This window comes from Micrasema longulum, unplaced genomic scaffold, assembly GCF_059751315.1.
Source record: "Micrasema longulum isolate JH-2025_06_02 unplaced genomic scaffold, ASM5975131v1 h1tg001219l, whole genome shotgun sequence".
Classification (NCBI taxonomy): domain Eukaryota; kingdom Metazoa; phylum Arthropoda; class Insecta; order Trichoptera; family Brachycentridae; genus Micrasema; species Micrasema longulum.
In genome coordinates this window covers 152,562-173,583 of record NW_028278406.1, presented here as the reverse complement: position 1 = coordinate 173,583, position 21,022 = coordinate 152,562, and the positions used below count along the sequence as shown (strand labels likewise).

The following is a 21,022-nucleotide window of genomic DNA, read 5'->3' as shown; positions in this document are numbered from 1 at the left end:
TGCACTATTGGTGATGATATTTGAGCTTCAGCGGGGTTATTTGTTTTATATATACGCAATATATCTTAAAAAGCATGATTTTGTTCCTATATGATGATGACCTATTCTAACTAGAATTATTTCATAACGTAGCGATAGCTGATTTATTTGGATATTATTTTGTGAAAAATTATCATATAATTCGATTACTATAACCAGTTATGCGCATCACTACACTAAATACATCGCGGGCGATTGAACGGATTGAGCGCATAATCTGTGGAGTGCGGCGTCCATTTTCGGTATATGGTGGAAAATATAACATAGCATGCGATAAGACTACTCTGAAATACTTTTTAGATTGCATACAGATATTTCTAAAGATATAAGTTTTTGTGGTTCTATGCGTTAGTATTATTTCTTATTCCCGCAGTTTTTTTGTTACTCCGTTATTAATTTAATTAGAAATTAAATGATGAGGCGTAAAAGTGAAAGAAATAAGGGCAAATCTCCAGAAACTAAGGTTGAAAAGCCCAAACGGGGTAGACCATCTCGGAGGAGAAAGAAATCATCATCATCTTCTCCGGAAAGAGTTTCTGTTACCGAGGAAGTGCCAGATACCCAGGAAATAGAAATATCTACCCCCGAAGAGACACCTTTAATCGTACCAGCAACGACTAATGTACCTTCAGAGGATGAAGACACTGAGCAGGTGTGGCACGTTAAAGCTTCTGAAAGCTCGGGAGATACTGGAGAAATACAGAAATTGAAAATTTGCCTATCTCGTCCATCGTCGACTCCAGAGAGACCCGATCGATCTCCTCGGGGCAGAAAGAAATTAAATCGCACGTCACAACTAGAATTTTCATCAGAATCTTCGGAAGAAAAACGAAAATATCGTCATCGTTCTCGAAAAGGATCTACCAAGGAATCTTCTAATACCGAAGGAAATTATTCTAGTGACAATGCCGAGAGAGATATTGTTACATTGAATGACGCTGTAGTTTCTATCGCTCAATCGGCGGAGGTATTGGAAACAGAAACCGTGCCAAAAGATTCTGCTTCCACGAAAAGTGATAGCATTAATGCAGATGAAGAACCCTCAGATTCTGTACTTGTTGATAGTGTGAATCTGGAAAATATTTCTTCCATTTCTGTCTCAGAAGATAAACACAAAGCATCGTCTCCCCAAGAACATACCAAAGGTATCGAATTGAAAACAAAGGAAGATCTCAATGTTGGAAAGCCAACGAATGATTTATCATGTGAACAGAATAAAGATGAAGAGCCTTCAAATGTCAACTCTGGCTCTACGGTTCATACGGTTCATGAACACCTGATAAAAATGCCATCTTCGAACGAAGAAGCAGGAAATAGTATTATGCCAGAAACTAAAGAATCAATGGTTGTCTTAGAACCCAATGATATGTCGAAAGATGGAATGGAAGGTTCGCCAAAGAAGGTTACTCCCATTATACCTGAAGTTTCTGATACAACTCGACAGTTAACGAATAATACAACCTCTAGTGATAAAAGTGAAATATCAGATAATGCAGTTGTAAAAGATGACAACTTTAAGAATGATGGAGCAATAGATGTAGAAAAGGATGTATCCACAGTTGATGATGTGCCTAATAAATGCGTGGATGTGGATGTAGCTACTGAGGCCCCGAATACTGAAGTGATTACAGAATCCACTGAAATAGTTGTGAATAGTGAGACAGCTGAAAAATGTGCAAGTTTAAATATTTCCTCAGTCAGGTCTAGTGATAATCCTAAAGAAGTATTTCTTCCAAGCACAATTAACGAGTTAACAAAAAATGTTATGTCCAATTCACAGAATACAGTTGAAAATCCTAAAAATCAAGAAATATCTCAGGAATCAATATCCACAGCAAATATTCGAAAGAGAAAATGGGGTTCTAGGTCGTCCAAGGTCGCAAAGTCATCGACACTAAGCATTTCTACAGATTCCTTGAAGAATCTTATATCTCACGTAGAACCGGTCAGTGTCGAAGACGTTCTAATGGATGATAAACCCAAAGAGCTCGAGGAAGTAGTTTTAGAAGTGAAAAGTTCAGAGGATAGAAAAGCCAATGGAAAATACCATGTTCTTGATAAAAAAGAGAAAGATATTTTAGGTAATTTGTCTCATAGAAAAATATCTATTGTAAATGAAGAAATACCTAAAGAGCAAAGACCTCCGAGTCCACCCAAGTATAAATCATCGTGTATTTTGTATATAACAAACTTAGTCAGGCCATTTACTCTCCCGCTGTTGAAAAATCTGTTGCAAAGAACTGGTAGAATAGTTGAGAATGGCTTTTGGATTGATAGAATCAAATCAAGATGTTACGTACAGTATCAAAACGAAGAGTAAGTTATTTGGGATTTCTCGACATTATTTTCATTTTGTTTTTAGTATAGATTTTAACTATGTAAGTGTTTTTGTTTTTAGTGAAGCTATAGTTTATATATTCATTTTGTTTTTAGTATAGATTTTAACTATGTAAGTGTTTTCGTTTTTTAGTGAAGCTATAGAAACTAGACACGCACTTCATGGAGTTACTTGGCCAGTTTCTAATCCTAAAACATTAAATGTTGACTTTGGAGCAGCAACTGATATGAGGAATGCCCTTGCTAGTGGTGAAGATGAAAAACTTATAACGCACTCAGACCCATGGTCCAAAGATATAATTTCCCGAGATATTAAAATCAGCGGAAAGGTATGGTAAAAGTAATCAAAAAAATATTTTATTAAATTTAAATAGGGACTTCTTTTAATTATGGTTGTCAATATTTTTATTTTGAAGGAAAATGACAGCAAAATGTTTGAGAAGAGGACTGTTGTACGCGAGTGGGATATGGGAAAGGGAGAAGGCAGAGATGAACGTCCCGAGAGGCCGGTTCGGGGTGGAGTTCATCCTTTGGATGGTGAGAGGAGAAAGAGGAGGAGTAAGAGCCCCTCACCAGGTACGAATTGCATTCTGACAGATTATTATATGTACTTGTTTTTTCAGTTGGACCATCTTAAGACGATGATAGATGGTCACACAGAATTGCAGTTGTCATTTCAAATTCTTACTTTAGTAGTAAAATATATTTCACTTTAAGATGTCCAAGTCGGAAAAACACATGCTATGAACTGCTAGACAAATTATTTATAACTAGAAGGCAACAGTCGGCTTTCGCTGACTGTTACATGCTAGGCCGTAGTTGTTTAGGATCTTAGGCACCTAATAAAAAATAAAAATCGCCCCTTTAGGCCTCACAATTTTTATCAGGTTCAGGTAATAAATAGTAATCTGTCACTCAAAATAGCAAAAGCACACAAATTAAACAAATATATAAAATATCTATGCAAAAAGTTACTAAGCAATTAAAATTGAATTGTAAAAATTCTGTAATTTAAAATATTAACATTCGCCTGTTGGCGACTGTAACATGCTAATAAATTCGCCCCTTTGGGTCTTGATGAATCTGTCCTCTTGGCCTTATTCGATCGACCCCACGGGACTCAGTTGATTGGCTTTTCAGGCCTCGGTTAATTAGAATCTCGGATGCGCTTTATAAGTTATCCATAATATAAATTAGAATCAGTATGCATGTATTTGTAAAGCGCTCTTGAAGGATTATATTACAAAAAGAAATATGTTTCAAGTATTAAATGAAGGAGAGAATTTAAACAATGTACCCTTTGATGATGGTTTTTTTTTTACGTATTTTTTTATTGATAACAAAAAGGAGAAATATGTAATTTTATTCAAAAATAATATTTAAGTATATTTTGTAAAACAAAGTTGTGTAACCTTAATGAGAAATAAAAAATACTTTTAAAAAAAAAATTCAGTCAACAGATATTGCCAGCGCATAAATAATTTTAAACACATATTTGTGATATATATTATCAGAGTCGTTTGTTTAGTTGTTAAATTATTTCAATAACATTTGGAAAAATATTTTTTTATGTGCACTCTCGTACATTCCAATGTCGCTTTATTCGAGTTTGCGGCTTGATTGGCGATAAGAATGTACTTGTTCGCAACTGCAAGATAAGAGGAGATGGCCGCCTGCGTGATATTAGCAGACGGCTGCTAGACTCTAGTGTAACAGGGTTAAATTATGGAGATAGCAATGCGCCCCGAATAAGCAGGTGGAAGAGTACAGGTAGAAATTGGAAGAAATCATACAAAAAATTAACTTTTTGCATTATTCGCGTGCGCGACAGATACAGGAAACGGGCCGGCACGATCTCTGTTTGAAAGTATAATTATATAATGTTGATAACTCTAATTATTGCAAAAATATAAGAATAATATTACACCCACTTAAACTTCATTAGCTGAGTTATTGAAATTCCAGTTTGTTGACACTTACCTCTTCTCACCTCTTTTCGCATATCTTCTTAAAAATATTAACCTCTTTTTAATTCCAGCTGCATGATGAAGTTTCAAGTTTTAAAGAATCATAACTATTTTAAATGCATGGATTAATAATATTGAATTTAAAAACAAGACTGTTTTCAAAAGTGGTAAATTTTTTTTTACAGCACGCAAATTTAAAAAGAAAGAAGAAGAAGCTCCATCGAAGCTTTTGGATGATTTATTTAAAAAAACAAAAGCTACTCCTTGCATTTATTGGCTTCCCTTGAATGCTGAGACTGTAAGTGTATTTTCATATTGTTGTTTTTAATATATCGTCACTGTTCAAGCAAAAGTCACTAACCCAAAAAACTCAATAATGAGAAATCCCAATTTAAAAGTTTGGACACCAATGAAAAATCCGATTTTTGTATTTGGAGGTTTAATGTACCCAACGTAATTCCTTCATGACTTTTTAATAAGGTTTTAAATGAGGCAAGATGGGTAAAATTTGGTTAAATGACTTGCTTGTTTATAATCTGGACAATGCAAGCGAAAAAAGTTATTGAAAGGAAGAAAATATTAGAAATAATTATAATTTTCTGAATGTTTGAGTTTACTGTTTACCATATTGATGTGCCATATATATGTTTTTTTTAATGTTTCTGACCCTATATTTGTGGTGATATACTCATGTGTCGTGTCAACTAATTGCTAGTCCCATCTCAACACAGGACTTTTAGTTCCATGGAGTTGGGACTTATGTCTCAAATAATGTACAATAAACTTATGTATGCAAATAAATATTTTTTTACATGTTTATTTTTTTATGTTTTATAAAACAATTATCTAAAAAAGAAAAATGTCAGAAATAATAAATTGTAATAATGAGGTAAGAAATATAGAAAATTAGGGAATATTTTTTTTGTTACAATTTTAAATCAATAAGGGTCTATGAAATACTATATGGCGACCTCCATGGTGTAGTGGTCAAGACGCTTGACTCACGCACGGAAGGTTCCGGGTTCGATTCCCGGTGAGAACACAAAAATTAAAATGTGATTTTTCTCAAGCCTGGGTGCTCTGTGATGTAATTCACCACTGTAATTAGGCCTCCTGGCCGGTTGTGGTGCAAAAAAAATGTAAATGTAAAAATTAAAAAAATATATTTTGTACTTATTAGTAGCACAAAAAATATTAGTGTCGCGTTTTTGTAGACATATTTTTTAACAATTTGATTTTAAAAGTTATGCATGAAAACATTTCTTCACAATATCCATATTGATTTTGAAAATGCAATTAATTTTTCTAAACTAATTTCATATATTTTTATTGGTATTCGTAGTATGTGATATTTCTTTATTATAATGATGTGGAAACCTATTTCATTTCAGTTTTTTTTTTATGTTTATTTTTTCATGTTTTACTATACAAATACCTAAACACAAACAAAATACTGTTTTTAAAAGTTATAAAAAGCTCCCTTAAGTTGAGAAACATAACATAAAGTATAAATCAATTATTTGGTCCTTCAAAATACACTCATTACCATAACTACTCCTCTGATTTACTTCCCATACCGGGTTCTGGGTTTCTATTAACAACGCTTGTTGAGCTTGGCAGAGATTGATACCAGTGCTGGAATTTTTGTTGTATTACACCTTTTTCACACAGTGTCACTGGGGGGCCTCACTTGTAATCCTGGTATGAAGTTATGCCTAGGCAATAAGTGACTGTTCTAGGCTTAATAGCGGGCGATATTATCAAACGTTTCTATCCACTCGTTCCAGCCACACTGATAGGCCTAGCTAGCTAGCGAAAATGCTCAGTCTTCGTCTGGCGTTTGCGCAACTCGAACAAAATTGTCTACAAATAAAATGAATACAGAAAAACTTATGAGAGTGGTACAGCCAAAAACGGCATTATCGCAGAGCAAACATTCCCAGCATTTAAATTGCATGATAATAAGGAAATACTAGAGTAAAATATTAACTATTATTATACTAGATATTTTATATTCTTTGGTTTCTCATAATAAAGTGATGAATTCACCATTTATTTATCTATTTTTGTTTATTTCAAGCACTCCATGTCGTTTTTTCAACATCTGCCAGTGCAGTAGCGGACTGTCTAATAATAATGACAAATACTCACCACAACCCCTGGATAAATGCCTAGTCGCTGGAACATCTTGCGACGCACTATGGCCATCAAATCACGCCTTCTACTGCATTAGGGCTGTTAATATGGACATGCACTTTCACAGCAGATGGCGAGGCAGTTTTCTTATTTCTATTTGAATGGGCTGAATAAATGTTCATCTAATCATGCATTGTGTATACACTCATGAATCTTTTTTGTTTCTCGATAGCACTATGCATGCTATCACATTCTATCATAGAATTACCAGATTGTAAATATTTTTACTCCCAAAACTTCAATATTTTATTTCTGCACCACATACATACTTCAAAAGACCCAAAATATTCTGATTACTGTTTTGGCCCCCGCAGATATCACTAAAAATCGATACTTCTTTTACAATGCTTGGCAAGTTTGTAAGATAATCATACAAACATACCAGTTTGTGTGCTGCCACACTTGCCATTTGCTTCATGCCAAGTATAATAGAAAGTATTATTCGGTGCTTCATATACTGTTAAATTATAGCAACAGAGTTTCCTGCTTTAACATAGAGGCGATACATCACTACTTAGAATTTGTAAAATACTTAGTTAATTCAAAGGTCATAGTTGCAAAAGTGTTTTCTCCGAGTTGCCCTTTCCATGTCCGTAGATTTATTGTTGATGGCTTCTCTCTTTGTTTTTATGTACAGGTTTCCAATTCTTTTTTTTTTCAATGCCTTTATAGCATTGTATTTCGTGCACATAGCACATTGGCCTTGGCCTGAAGAAGGCATAATCCAAATACTATTTTGAAAGAAGTGATAGTTGGAGTTACATTCTTTATTTCCGGTTTAATGATTTCCTCACATAATGCGATTTCATAACGGGAAATTTTTCAATGTGTTTCGATTGGTTAACAATGTTAATAGACATCTTGTTGCCATGAACGTTCTCCCCCTAATCTGGAGAGTTATACATTTGATGTATTAGGTAAGCTTTATTAACGGTACCATTACTCATACATATTTTTTAAAGTTTTGGCAAACCCTTTCTTAATTACCATCTTTGAAAAAATAATATTACTTTACATTTGAATGTTTCTTCAGGTTTTACAGTCCTGAATTTAATTTGAAAGAATTTTGTGTTCTTAAGAATAAAATCCTTTTGAAAATAATAGTCTCTACCAAGACCCCAGTATTCAAAGCATATGAGAGCTCATTGCTCTTTGGTAAACTTTGTGTAACACTTCAGGCATTTAGTATAGTTTTGGAAAAAATGCCCTTAGTCTTATAGGCTTTTCCAGAATTCCGATACTCCTTTGTAACATTGCGAGTCCAAGCTGACTTGCATCACAAACTTCTTTTGTTAGTTTGTTGCCAGCATTCTGAAAATAAAAATTCAATTCAACTCAAGGGGTCTAGTTGTTTTAAAATAGATTTTCTTATTAATGTATTAAAATTTCAAAATAACCTAGTTTTACTACCTTCTGTTTCTCCATCAATATTGTCTGGGACATCAACTAGGCCTCACAATAAATTATAATCAACTTTCATAATGGAGGGACTTTAATTTGATACATCTTTACGAGAAACAGAATCATGCGTGAAATATAAATAATAAAATATAGATTTTAGGTGTGCAGAGTGATTTTTACTTGTTGTCCTTAGTCATACAACCTTTATTATTTTCTAATTCATGTAAAAATCTTTGTAAAAAATCTTTGTAAACAAATTTACCATAGGAATAGAGTTACCATAAAAATTCATCAGCATTCATTATATTTAAATTGTGTCGTTGAAAGCTTATTTTGTTTCCCTCTTCAACAAAACCGTTGGAAGCATTCTGAAATACAGGGAGAGTTTCTAAACCTCCAAATAATTATTATGGTAGGCAAATTACTGTCCACTGCGATGAATATGCAATTCAGTTTAAATGTTTTATGTAATTAAAATAGGAAATTGAGAATAAAAGGGTGCGTAATCGACAAACACTTACTGGTACACAATCTCAACATCACTTGATGCACTGTGGTATTTCACAATGCACTGTGGCATTTGACAATGGAACATGTGTTCTACAATTCTATATTACAAATCTTGCAATGCATTATGAAATCTAGTGATATAACGATAATTAATCCTAAAATACGCTACAATTGAAGCAAATATGTTACGCGAAAACACAAAGTTCAGTGCAAATTAAGCAAAATGTGTAGTAACGTCACAACAATTACCATCATTAACAAAAAAGAGCATTAGTGAAAAATAATTGTCAATCAGAACTCTATGGATAGCGACTTTTTCTTGTTCAATTTGTTATCGTTAAGCTGCATTTACAAACAAAGAATTCACTCAAGTGAGTTTTGCTTAATTTTTTTGACCAAAACTATCACATTGTGACAAGCTAAAGTAACTATTACTCTTTAGTTTCGTTTTCAAATAACAAATCAGCCAAACTCACCGTCTGTGGGTCGGGTCGCTACTTTAACTTGTTTATTTATTACAAGGTTTTCTTTTTTAACTGTCAATAAGGTCTATCTGCCTTTAATGATTTTTTTGTTGAGATTTTATTGAAAGTCACACAGTGAAAAGTTCGGATTAATGCTTTTTTCTAAGTTCCCTTGATGACGTTTACCTCTTAACGAACATAATTTGCACTTCGAATGGCATACTCCACTCAAAACGGATTTTTTCAGGGTTAGGAACTTTTGCCTGAACGGGGACAATATCTAATAATATTGTGCGCTGTATTCAAAGTTAATTAATATTCCATATTTAAGAATAATATAATTTTAGATTTTGGTAAAAGAAGAGCAACGTAGAAAGCACATGGCGGAACATGAAAGACGACTCGAGGAACTGAGGAGGGTCACTGAGGAACGGAAATCCCGAGTCAACCCTTCCCACCACCCTCCCTCTCATCGCCACCGCTGAGTGTCACTTCCAGCACGGAGGGGAGTGTGCCTCCCTTGAGCGACCTTTCATAGACGAGTTAAGCTCACTATGGTCGGTTTCTTGACATCCCTTTTTTATAATCCCAAATATAGCCATTTTTTTAAACTAACATTCTAATGCAATACAAATTCTTATTTTACATTCCGAATTCTCATGGGTTGCTTAAGATTATTTGTGAAGTATACCAACATTCTTAGTTTATTTTCTGCTTTGCAGTAGTAATTAAATAATTGTTTACGAGATCTCATAATCTGTGAGATCCAAATATGATTTCATTTTTGTACAATAATATTGATTCTAATCTTTGTATTGTTTATAATCAGCAAATTATATTGTATGTTTACACTCATTTGTGACCCTGACATTGTCACATATGAGGTTTACTTTGTATCTATATGTTGTTTACAGGAAAACTATATTTTTATTACTTTCTTGGCAATCACGTGCCAGTAACTGTCTAAATAGCGTATTATATATATATATTTACATATAACTCGATTTAGTAAACCTTTGATAGATTTCAGACTAAATCTAGGATTGTCATTTTCATTTCAATTTCACTCAATTCAGAAAAAAATCTAAACAGGTTTATGAAACATTGATTTGTAATGTTTGTGCTTTCCTAAAATAATGATTGCCTATTTCATCAGGCCTTGGTTGGCCTAGGAGAGAAAGTGCAGCCATATTGGTAAAGGGGTATCCAGCAGGAAATGAGCGCCAATATTACCTTCAGTTGGCTTCGTACGCTGAAATATAATTATACTGACAACTTCCAACAGACTGCAAAACCAGTGCATGACATACATATATATGTTGGCGTTTATTGAATTCACAATGGACTAAAAATTATCAAGACCTTCATAAAAGCCCAAAAGTTTGCTATTTCCAAAAATCAAGAAGTTAAATAACAAGAATACACACCAGACATAAATATAAAATGGATTTTATTGGAATATAAAAATGATGTACATCAGGGATATCTCAAGATAACAATTATTATTCTGAAAGAAGATGAGAATTACAAACTATCATGGACACCAAGGAGATTTTAATATATTTGTTTGACAACATGATGAAAAAAAATAATTAAATTTATTAAACAACATTCAGTTTATGTAATTTGTTTTATTTACTTTTTTTTTTAATTCTCCTTGCATATGTGAAGTTCTTATGTGTCGTTTCAAGTCATACGCTCTTGTGTATGATTTCTCACAAACAGTGCATTGAATTTGTCCGTTGTGAAATTTCCTGTGGTGAGCTAAAGAATTTGGATGCGAAAATACCTTTTCACAAATATTGCAACTGAATATTTTAACAAGTTTGTCAGAATTCAGAGCAACCACCTTTCGGTCACATTGTAATGTTATCATTTCTTTAACGGGACTTGTGGTTGCGCTTAATGTGACTAAATTGGTTGATATTTCATTTTGGGTATACAGAAGTTTGTTCCAGTCCAGAAGACCTATGTAAAATAAAAGAAAACAAGTTATTGAAACAAAAATGTATAAAAATATGGTCATATGCTTTTTTACCAAGTCAAAGAAGGAATCGTGTGTTAGAAATACCACATTGTAAAACGAGGCTAGCACAGAGACATGAATATTTTATAAGCCCAAAAAATTTTAATTCCTTTTTTACTGACAATATTTCATTGATCCCAAACTTTCAAAATTTTCCTTCTTTTAAAAATCACGCACTATCCTGGATTCAAACTAAAGATATGAACTCTTTTTTTTCTATGATATATTTTGTTCCCCTATTTTTATATTTTTTATTTCCTTTTTTAATTACTATAAAAAAAAAATACCTTAGAATCTTTTACATAATATTTTCTTTTCTCTTTATGTTGCACAAAAATATTAAAAATGTCTATTATTTACTATTTTTACTGTTAATATGTATTTCATTTCCATGTAATTATCCTTATTTTTTTAATACTCTGTTTTACCTCTTATGTATAATACTGTAGAAAAATATATAGAACAGTAAGTTGTAAATATTAGCTTGAAGGGTTATGTTTTATGTCAAAATCTGTTTCAATTACATTATTGTCCTCTGAGAAATCGAAGATTACAATTTGGGTATCGGCAAATCACACATTGTGAGGTGTATAATAAGAATTGTGGAATCACATATGGTGCATCAACCGCAGGAGATAAGTCAATGTGATATATTATGGATAGTTGGATTCCCGATAAAAAAGAAAATATGGTTTGTAAAAAAATATTTATGTAAAATGCTGTTTTCTACACTAGAACATTTGAGATTTTTCAAGAAGTGAAAATGGAAGTCTAGGCATTTTTAAGGCTTGAAAACTGTTCTCAGATGGTTTAAAGGATCACTTTGCACACTGTTTTCACCATTGAACAGATTATTTTTTTTAATATTTGCGTGCTAATACGAGTTTGTCATGGATATTGTATTTTTTTTTTTTAAAGATATAATATACATGTTGAATACATTGAGTCAGTTAAAGTATTTTCAAAATGAAAACTGGGCATAACTATTTATTTGAAATAATTTTCAAAACAATGTACGTAGTTTAGACCGGACGTGTTATGCAAAACTATGCGGGAAAAATACCAAAATCTTTTAATGTAAACCTAAATGATAATAATTATTGTGATGATTCTGTCTTATGATTATCACGGAGAAATTGCTAATAATGGGGCCAATTAGGTTTGCTCTTTTATTTAGGATTACATAAACGAGATTGTGCATTAAAACTGTAGAGGAACTGTATTTGGATGGATGTGTAGGCTAAAATAAAAACCATTCAATAGTAAGGAAACTTTTCATACTTTCCAGTATGTAGCCATTCTTTTCTCCCATGTGACCAAAATTTTGGTTTGATCAAAAGAACTGCAAAAAAAGCTGACAGGGTTTATCATCCACAAGAATGTAGAAATGATAGTAAAATGTTCTGTGAAGAGATATTTTACAGTTAGGATGGTCACTTCAGAAAACATGATAGATAAAAGTTCATGGTGGCCTGATATTTATAAGAAAAACGTTAACTCTATAAAGACAATGAGTTGAGCCACTCCACGGGAACAGAAAGTTAATTTTTCTGTTAGTTCAAATATAGAGTTTGAGTATTGTCCACTTTCTCCAAGAGCAGTTGTCACTCCTCCGTTTATAGGATCAATTTATCACACATTTTTTGAAGAACTGGGAAGATTCCACTTTTAATGTCTACTGGGACAAGTACCGATAAACATAAATAAATAAAAAAGATATTAAAAACTTAATCAAGTTTATATAATAATAAATTGGGTGATTAATGATTATGGGAATTTACCAGAAATAGAGTTGTTATAAAATAAAATAACTAATGATACCATTTTAACCAATAAAAAAATTACTTCTATGGTTGATTTTTAAAACCACTTAATTTCACAACAGTTTTTAAATATGAAATTATAAAACTAAATTGAAGTTTCAATGGCCGCCAGCTGTGTTTCATAATAGTTATAAAAGGCAGTACAAAAAATTCTCACATATCGGATGGGATACAGTTTTTTTTTATTATCTCTGAACTAAAATATATGGACGAAAGTGTATTTTAATAACCATGGATTTAATTGGCAAAAATAAGTCCAATTTTGTGTGATATAAACGGCATACAAGGTTTTTGATGTTAACACAAAAATTTACATCTGATATCCATGGGTCAACTCTTACAATGCAGCTTAACCCCTTAACCAAGTATGATAAAATATTCGGCCAAGACTAGAATATTATGTGTAATGAACAATGTTCTTATTAATTACACATCATGCGATTATTACAGTGGGCGTGATGAAAAAACTCATAATCCCATAGAAATAATTACTAGCTGTACATGCACATTCTGTGAAATTCCTCGGTTAAGGGGTCAAAATTCTGAGAAAAATGGTGTACATATAACTTAATTTGGGCTATAGTGGCGCATCAGTCACTGAGCCTTTTTACCATCAATATGTATTTTGTAGGCCATATAAATAGACTTTCTAGGTTTCAAAATAATAAAAAATACTTGTACTATTTAAGTACAGTAACTCTTTCAATACTAACTAACTAACTAACCATCACGCCATTTCCCCGGAGGGGTAGGCAGAGAGGATAGAACGCCACACCACTCTGTCCTGGCACACTTCCTTTGCTTCCTTCACATTCATACATCTTCTCATGCACGCACGTCGATTATTCCGACTTTTCACATGACCACTTTCAAGAATTTGGTGTACTTGATCATGCCATGTCTTTCTCGGCCTTCCTCGACTTCTACAACTAGACACATTCGCATCATAAATCTTTTTAGCCGTTCTTTCATCATTCATCCGCTCAACATGACCGAACCATCGCAAAAGACCTTTCTTAATTTTGTCGATAATGCTTAACTCAGCCTTGCATTCTGCTCTAATTTCGACATTAGGGCACCTATCATACATTGTTTTTCCGCACATTCGCCTGAGGGATCGCATTTCAACAGCATTTAGTCTACTTTCGTCCCTTTTTTTCCAACTCCATGCTTCGCTTCCATACATTAGGGTTGGTACCAGAACTCCATTATGAACTGCTAATTTAGCCTCTTGCGATAGACACTTATTTGCTACGACAGACTTTAAGGCACCATTAACTCTGTTACCGGCACTAACCCTCCTTTCAATATCCTTGTCCATATTTCCATCTCTAGTAAACATACTACCCAGATATACAAATTCTTCATGTATTCTTCCAATACAGCATGTATTATTTCCATTTTTAAATAATTTTCACCGAAAGATTGGAAAAATGTGATTAGGGAATTGTAAGAAGTTGCAAATCAATGTTTTGTAGAAAGTCCATAAATATAAATATATTTGTAGTACAAAAAATATACACATTAAATTATTGGAGTAATTTTAGGCACTTTATATCACAATACAAAATATAATATATTTATCACAATTGAAAGATTTGTCTTAGGCATTGTTGCCTAGTGATGGTTTTGATACTTTAGGCCTAACATCTACAGGCGGTTGGTCTTGATGTATTTTCATCAGATGACTGCGCATATCATAAGATCGAGAAAAAGATCGGTGGCAAACAGGGCATTGAGTTTTTCCAGTGTGCGAATCCTTGTGAAGAGTTAGAGAAGTAGGGTGCTTGAAGCCCTTCCAGCAAACGTGGCAACGGAATTTTACGAGATCTCCATCTGTAAATCAGGAACGTACTTTCAACCCTTTTATTTGCGGAATAAAAAGTACAGTGGAATGAAAGGAAACCAAAAAAGATAATATTATGAAATGTTTATTCCATGAACAAGGTTTTGATGAATTTTAAGATCGTGAACTCTGCTTAGTATTTTTGAACACAGCTTGCATTTTGTTGCTCCAATATGTATTTTATTATGTTGCTTTAGGCTGAGGGGATGTCTGAACGATTTGCTGCACTTATTACAAGTATATGGCTTCACTTCGTCTAAATGCTGATCCAAATAATTATCAACATTTATTTTATTAATTATTGGTAACACATTAACACCTGCGAGTTTAAAAAAAAAAACACATTGTTTACTTAGCAATATGGTTGAATGAGGAAGTTCAGTGCTTTTTATTTGTTATTAGACAATCAAACTAAGCCAAATATATATATATATATTTAATGTATCGTATTACAGCACTATGATTTTTTTCAGTTTTGTAATTTCGAAATTTCACTGTACAATTTAATGATTTAATATTTTTTATATCCAATTTCCCAGAGCACTGAACTTCCTCACTGTACATGTATCATCAAAGCATCAATTTAATATTATAATATACACTAAAATTAACTATAACATCAAACGTGCACAGCCAAACATTATTTATTAACATTTTTCTGATTTGTATAACTTAGATGGGTTTCATTTATAATTTTTGGCAATTAACTGCTAAGTTATTAAGGTTATTACTGGAAATACATGAAAATCAAAGATTGATAATGTAACTCTTGTCCTGTTTGCCACAGATTTTTCATTCTGTCAATTGATTGGTAGAATATTGTATTAAACTCTTTTTTAAACCAAATTGCAGTCCAGCGTTTGAACCCCGCACTTCCATAATCCAGTAGTTATTTTTATTCTACATCTACATTTTTAGGTAAATCGTAAAACCATAACATATTTTTTTAAATATTGAAGTTATTTTGATGGGATTTGATCCTAATTCTGATTTTTAAAAAGCAATACATATGAAAATAAAATACATACACAAATTTCCAATTAAATTTTTTTTAATTTCAAATTAAAAAAATAAATGGAAAAGATGCTATTTGATCTACAATTTTAGATCAGTTGCTTTTTTATTTTATTTATTTTTTTATTTTTGCACCACAACAGGCCAGGAGGCCCAATTACAGTGGTGAATTACATCACAGAACACCCAGGCTTGAGAAAAATCACATTTTATTTTTTTGTGTTCTAACCAGGAATCGAACCCGGAACCTTTCATGTGTGAATCAAGCGTCTTGACCACTACACCACGGAGGCCGCGGGCCGCTTTTAAGGGACCATTCCTCAGAGTAATAATTCGCTCCCGCTTACTGAGATGCCCTTTTGCTCTTTGCATAGATCAATAATAGCGTTCCAAATTTTTGGTTTGCCCTTGCAATTCTCATCCGGAGTACCTATGGCTAACTTCAAGATTGATAACCATATAATAGTTTTTGTCCGTATGGGCGACTATAAGCGGGAATGAATTATTACTCTGAGGACAATTCTAATGTTAATTAAGGAAATAATTTACGGATGGTAATCAAGAAAGAAGTTCTGCATTGATTTGTACATGTATAGCGAAATAACGTTAGAAAGATTTACGATGCGAATGTTGATGGATGCATAAAAAAGGGAGATTGAGAAAGACATGGCATGACCAAATCCAATAGATACTTGAAGTTGGACATGTCATAATTCTAAGTAATCGGCACCCGTGCATGAGAAGATCTATGAACGTAGAGAAAGCGAGGTCAGTGTGGAAAGATAGGGTAATATGACGTTCTATCCTTTTTGCCTACCCCTACAAGAAAATGGCGTTATGTTTTGTGCGTGTCAGAGGTTAAGGTTTGTAAAAATAATACAGTTGCAATGGCACAGTTTAAAATTGAGGGATGTAATTATGCTATGTCTAACCAGCGAAAAATTCTTGTTATTTCGTGCAAATAAAAATATATATTTTTTTTTGTGTGCATTTATCAATATTTTTTCTGTTATATGATCCGCAAGTTTTCTAACTTTTTTCTAATTTGAGTGCACTCGGCACCAATTAGCAACACCAAGACACAGTTGGTTTTGAACATTTGAGAGGACAAAATATTAAATTATAGGTGTATGTCATGTTTGTCTTCTGAAATATTTTTTGGTTTATTATTTCATCAACAAAATCTGTCCCATTAAATATATTATATAGTTAATTAATAACAAGGTGGTTATCGTACTGAATTATTTGAAAAAATATATATGATTTGTTATGCATACCTTGTGTCGAATCTTTAAGTGCGGATTCTGCTACCATAATATCTTGTGTTGCATCTATAAAAAAAAATATAAAAAACGAAATTAAGTATTACCAAGTAACAAATAAAATTGTTTTATTTTAGTAACAAATCAATAAGTTCACTAATATTTAAAACAAACATTTTTTTCGATACAGGTTGGTACTTTTACAATATTATATGTATTTCATAGGTAGATTGATGATATTTTACAATAAATGTTATTTTGAGCATCATCATCACATTTCAATAAAGTTATGAAAGTTATTTGCGCTGTGGTGTGTTATGGTTAGAATGTATGCTACCATGCGAGTTGAATAATTATTCACATAAATGTTTGAGATGACTAACAAATAAATATAGTTCTCCATTAGGTTGGGGGGGGGGGGGGATAAAGGTAAGAATTTATAGTACATGATGTACGGCCAATTTGGTTAACTATTAATTGTAAATTTCTTTATATGCATATATGCACTCAAAGGCCATTAATATAAACTTTTCCTTATTCGCACCTCATTATAAGTTATTAACAAATGAATTGTAAGAAAAATTACCGCTGTTTGTGTTATTGCCATCCGAAGGTTTGAGTTCGTGTAAAAGGTTTGGATTCTCAAAAACCTCTGAATCACATATTTCAATAGCCTCTGGGAATGTAACTACTGAAGTACTGGGAGCGTTACTGCCTAAGGTGCCAATGTTAGTGTCGTCTAAATGTTCAATGGATTCCAGTTTTAAATTATTACCAGAAGCCACAGTATTTATCGATATAATGTCAATTTCAGGAACCTCTGCAGTAATGTCGGAATCCAATTCAACGTGTTTTTTAAATGAAAGTTTTCTTTTCTTAGCGTGGAATGGAGGATCAGACGCAACAAATTCTTCTGAAGCCACCTGATTTCTTATCACCTCTAATTCATTATTTCCTTCATTATCTTTTTCATCTGTCCCATCAGTTAAGCCTTGAACTTCTAATAATTCCGCAGTTGTTAAAAATGACGCAAGTTGTTCCTGAAGTATGTTGACTTCTCCATGGTACATAAAATTGATTATAGCCCAAAGGTCATCATACCGAACATTTCTAAATATTATAACTGGATGCTGACATGGATTTTCTTTGAATATGTCTTTGAAATAAGAACTACAGGCGGATAGTAGCATTTTATGGGCTTTAATTTTTTTCCCTTCACATGATAAAGTGACATCGACTAAATCTTCCTGGCTTCTCAAGGAATCAAAAGCATTGGTAACATGTCTTAAGTAGTTGTTCCACCTAAGAGAAAACTGTTGCCGGGACATATTGTTATTTTGTCTTTCAAAGTAATAAAACGTAGTACATTTGAATAATTATTGTATAAACATATTTTACTTGGAATTTTACTATTTTTATTTGTTTAATTACACAACAAATGGCCACAGGTTTAGAAGAAATTTAGAAGACGATATAAACTACCATTTATAGCACGAGTTCACGACAAAATAAATTATAAACTGTTGATAAATTAACATGAAAAAAAAATTATTATATCAAATGATTTTGCAACCGAGATCGTCATAAAAACGGAACTCCATGTCAAAGATTATATATTATATAGTTATATACATAGTTATACATTATCTCTGGTTATTTAGTATATATTAGCGATGGAAGTAGTCGAATGCATTAAATTACTAAGTTCAGTCGAATGAAAGCCCGAATGCAGTAATTCATTCGAATTAATTATTAACTGTGCCCAATGAATGAATTAGTCATTTCCAAACTAAAGAATTCGTTCGAATGCAAATAGACCAATAGGTATGCGTAAAATTCATTCGAATGCAAAAAGACCAATAGGCGAGCTTTACGCCGAACGCATTCGACTACCGCGAAACCGTCCAATTTTGCCCTGGATGGATATTTTGCCCAAAAAGTCTAATCTATTATCAACCTTTAAAAATATATATTTCCATTTGATTTCGGTAAATTTAGTACATTAAGGATGAAAGAAGATTTATGTCACTAACTTCCCTCAGAAGCTTTAGTCACTAACTTTACTCTGTGTTTTTTAATATACTGCTCGATAACAAAGACAAATGTAAGTTTTTCTTGTTGCATAATATAGAAAAAGGTTTTCAGATCATTTCCTGTTTATATTATGTGCTATCAGTAGCTTAAATCAAGAATTATGACGATGGGCAAATTAAAAGGCATAACTTGAGCCTCTGAGTTGTCAATTTTTCCCAAACGAAAAAATGTGTTAGGGTTATCACTTTCTTATTTTAATAATTAGTTTAAATTAAATTAAAACTATTATGAAGATTTTGCACACATTACTTATTTTAAATTTTCAAAAATATTATCATTACTGTGGAAAATTTAAGTCTTCTTTGCCTTTTTTTAATTCATTTGATAATGTGTTTTTATATTCCTTATATTACTTTTTAATAGTTTCTGAAGCATTTCTCATTTTTTGCATGGTATCCAATTTGTTTCTATATAAGATCATTTTCATTATATCTAGAGTTAACCAACCTCCATTATTATCCACCCTCAAATGATTTTTTTTCACTTTCGTAGCTATGGACTTTGATTTCGAAATAGTTTATATTAATCTTTAAAATTAATGTTTTCTACTTTTAACCTTTTTAGTTGTTAACTAGATTCCCGAAACCGTTATTATTTCTCACAACATAAGTAAATGTATTTGCCATTTCGAAAAATGTGTGTACCTACCTAATATTATAAATTGTGTTTTAGGTAATTAAGACTAGGATTATTGGTATGTGTACTTAAATAAAGCATTTCTTTAAATGAACAAGATTTATTAATTTTTTAAAGTTATTATAACTAGATTTTGATAACCCTAATACCTATAAATTGCTTGTATGAAAACAAATAGAGTTCGGCAGGTAAATTTGCCCAATCATTTTTAGACGAATATTTTATTAGTTAGCCATTAAAAATATGCTCAAACGTCAATTTTGCCCTTAAAGTAATAATTCAATAAAGTAGTTCTTAGACAAGAACGCCATATGAGCTACAGTTCCACAAATAATGGTTGCGGGCAAACATGGAGGAACATGGAAATAATTTTCCCCGCCATCAAAATTTTAATTGCTTGAAATCCTATTTAAATATGACTGAATTTACAATTGCAACCCAATTCAATGATTACCAAGGTCGTTCTTCGTAATTAAAAAGTAAAGCACAGCATACATTTTTTGGAGAAAATCAACATAATAGCAAAAAAGCGGGCAAAATTAAACGGTTTCGCGGTACTTCATCGCTAACCAATTCTTAATGGCGTAATGGGCGCTGGGAGACGTGTGTGAAGGTTGAAATAAAATGCTTTTGTTTTTTTGTAGTTATGTCAGCACAGGTAAAGTAAAAATGTATATTTAATAATAAAATGCATCATTCAACAATAAAATAAAGTGATGTTTGTTTATGGGTCTGCTGCTGCTTATTTGTGTACATAATTATAATAAAATTGATATCAAATCCATCCAATCTGAAATATCGACACAATAACAGCTGATTGTAGTTTGACATAATTTACAAACATTTTACAAATATTTTAATTTTCATCCTTTGTTTGGCAGATAAATATTAGGTTATGTCAAGTAATGATAACCAATAACCACAGAGAAAAAATGGCTCAAATATTATTACTATCAAGGTGGTTTATAAGTTAAAGGTTTCAGGTAGTAGTCGACCTCGTGGTGTAATAGTCAGCGCGTTTGCCTACCATTCAAGAGGTCTCGGGTTCGATTCCCGACATAGTTGATTTGAAATATTTATTAAAAAGGGTGTTTCCACACTAAAATATTTCATAATCCCTGGACATTGTTGTACCAATGCAGTGCCAAATGCACCATTAGGTGCGGAAAGGGAATAATAAAAAGTAAAATAAACTTACGTGGTTTATTTTGTTTATTTTTTTTTCCATATAATGAATAAAGATTAATAATAAAAATAATGTGATCACACTGGAATTACCCGTGCCGAAGAAATTTTATAATTTTTTAAAAAAATATTTGTATATGTAAGAATATACAAAAAAGACCAAAATATTTGCAAAAACCCATAACACAAAATAATATATTGGAAAGTTACTTCCAAATACAG

The 21,022-nt window shown here is 32.3% G+C and overlaps 2 protein-coding genes across 8 annotated transcripts; one reads left to right on the top strand and one right to left on the bottom strand.

Moving 5' to 3' along the window:
* The first annotated feature begins 236 nt into the window (after positions 1-236).
* Positions 237-10,534, top strand: LOC148276415 (uncharacterized). 4 transcript variants are annotated; one of them, XR_015823739.1, is made up of 6 exons: positions 237-386; positions 2,510-2,705; positions 2,793-2,952; positions 4,529-4,641; positions 9,262-9,471; positions 10,071-10,534. XR_015823739.1 is itself a non-coding variant. In XM_088234294.1 (5 exons), the coding sequence occupies exons 2-5, from the start codon at positions 2,604-2,606 to the stop codon at positions 9,397-9,399; spliced, it is 513 nt and encodes a 170-aa protein (XP_088090420.1). In that variant the 5' UTR covers positions 237-386; positions 2,510-2,603; the 3' UTR covers positions 9,400-10,534. The 4 variants fall into 4 exon arrangements, 2 of the variants coding, with proteins under 2 accessions (XP_088090420.1, XP_088090419.1); XR_015823738.1 differs by having other exon boundaries at positions 237-2,355; XM_088234294.1 differs by having other exon boundaries at positions 9,262-10,534.
* LOC148276414 (zinc finger and BTB domain-containing protein 24-like) lies at positions 7,592-18,536 on the bottom strand. 4 transcript variants are annotated; one of them, XM_088234295.1, is made up of 4 exons: positions 17,472-18,525; positions 16,901-16,954; positions 10,554-10,882; positions 7,592-7,850 (listed from the first exon to the last, which is right to left on the bottom strand). In XM_088234295.1, the coding sequence occupies exons 1-4, from the start codon at positions 18,211-18,213 to the stop codon at positions 7,722-7,724; spliced, it is 1,254 nt and encodes a 417-aa protein (XP_088090421.1). In that variant the 5' UTR covers positions 18,214-18,525; the 3' UTR covers positions 7,592-7,721. The 4 variants fall into 4 exon arrangements, with proteins under 4 accessions (XP_088090421.1, XP_088090423.1, XP_088090424.1 ...); XM_088234297.1 differs by lacking the exon at positions 7,592-7,850 and having other exon boundaries at positions 10,348-10,882; positions 17,472-18,530; XM_088234298.1 differs by lacking the exons at positions 7,592-7,850; positions 10,554-10,882 and adding an exon at positions 14,234-14,599 and having other exon boundaries at positions 17,472-18,536.
* Between the last annotated feature and the right edge of the window lie 2,486 nt (positions 18,537-21,022).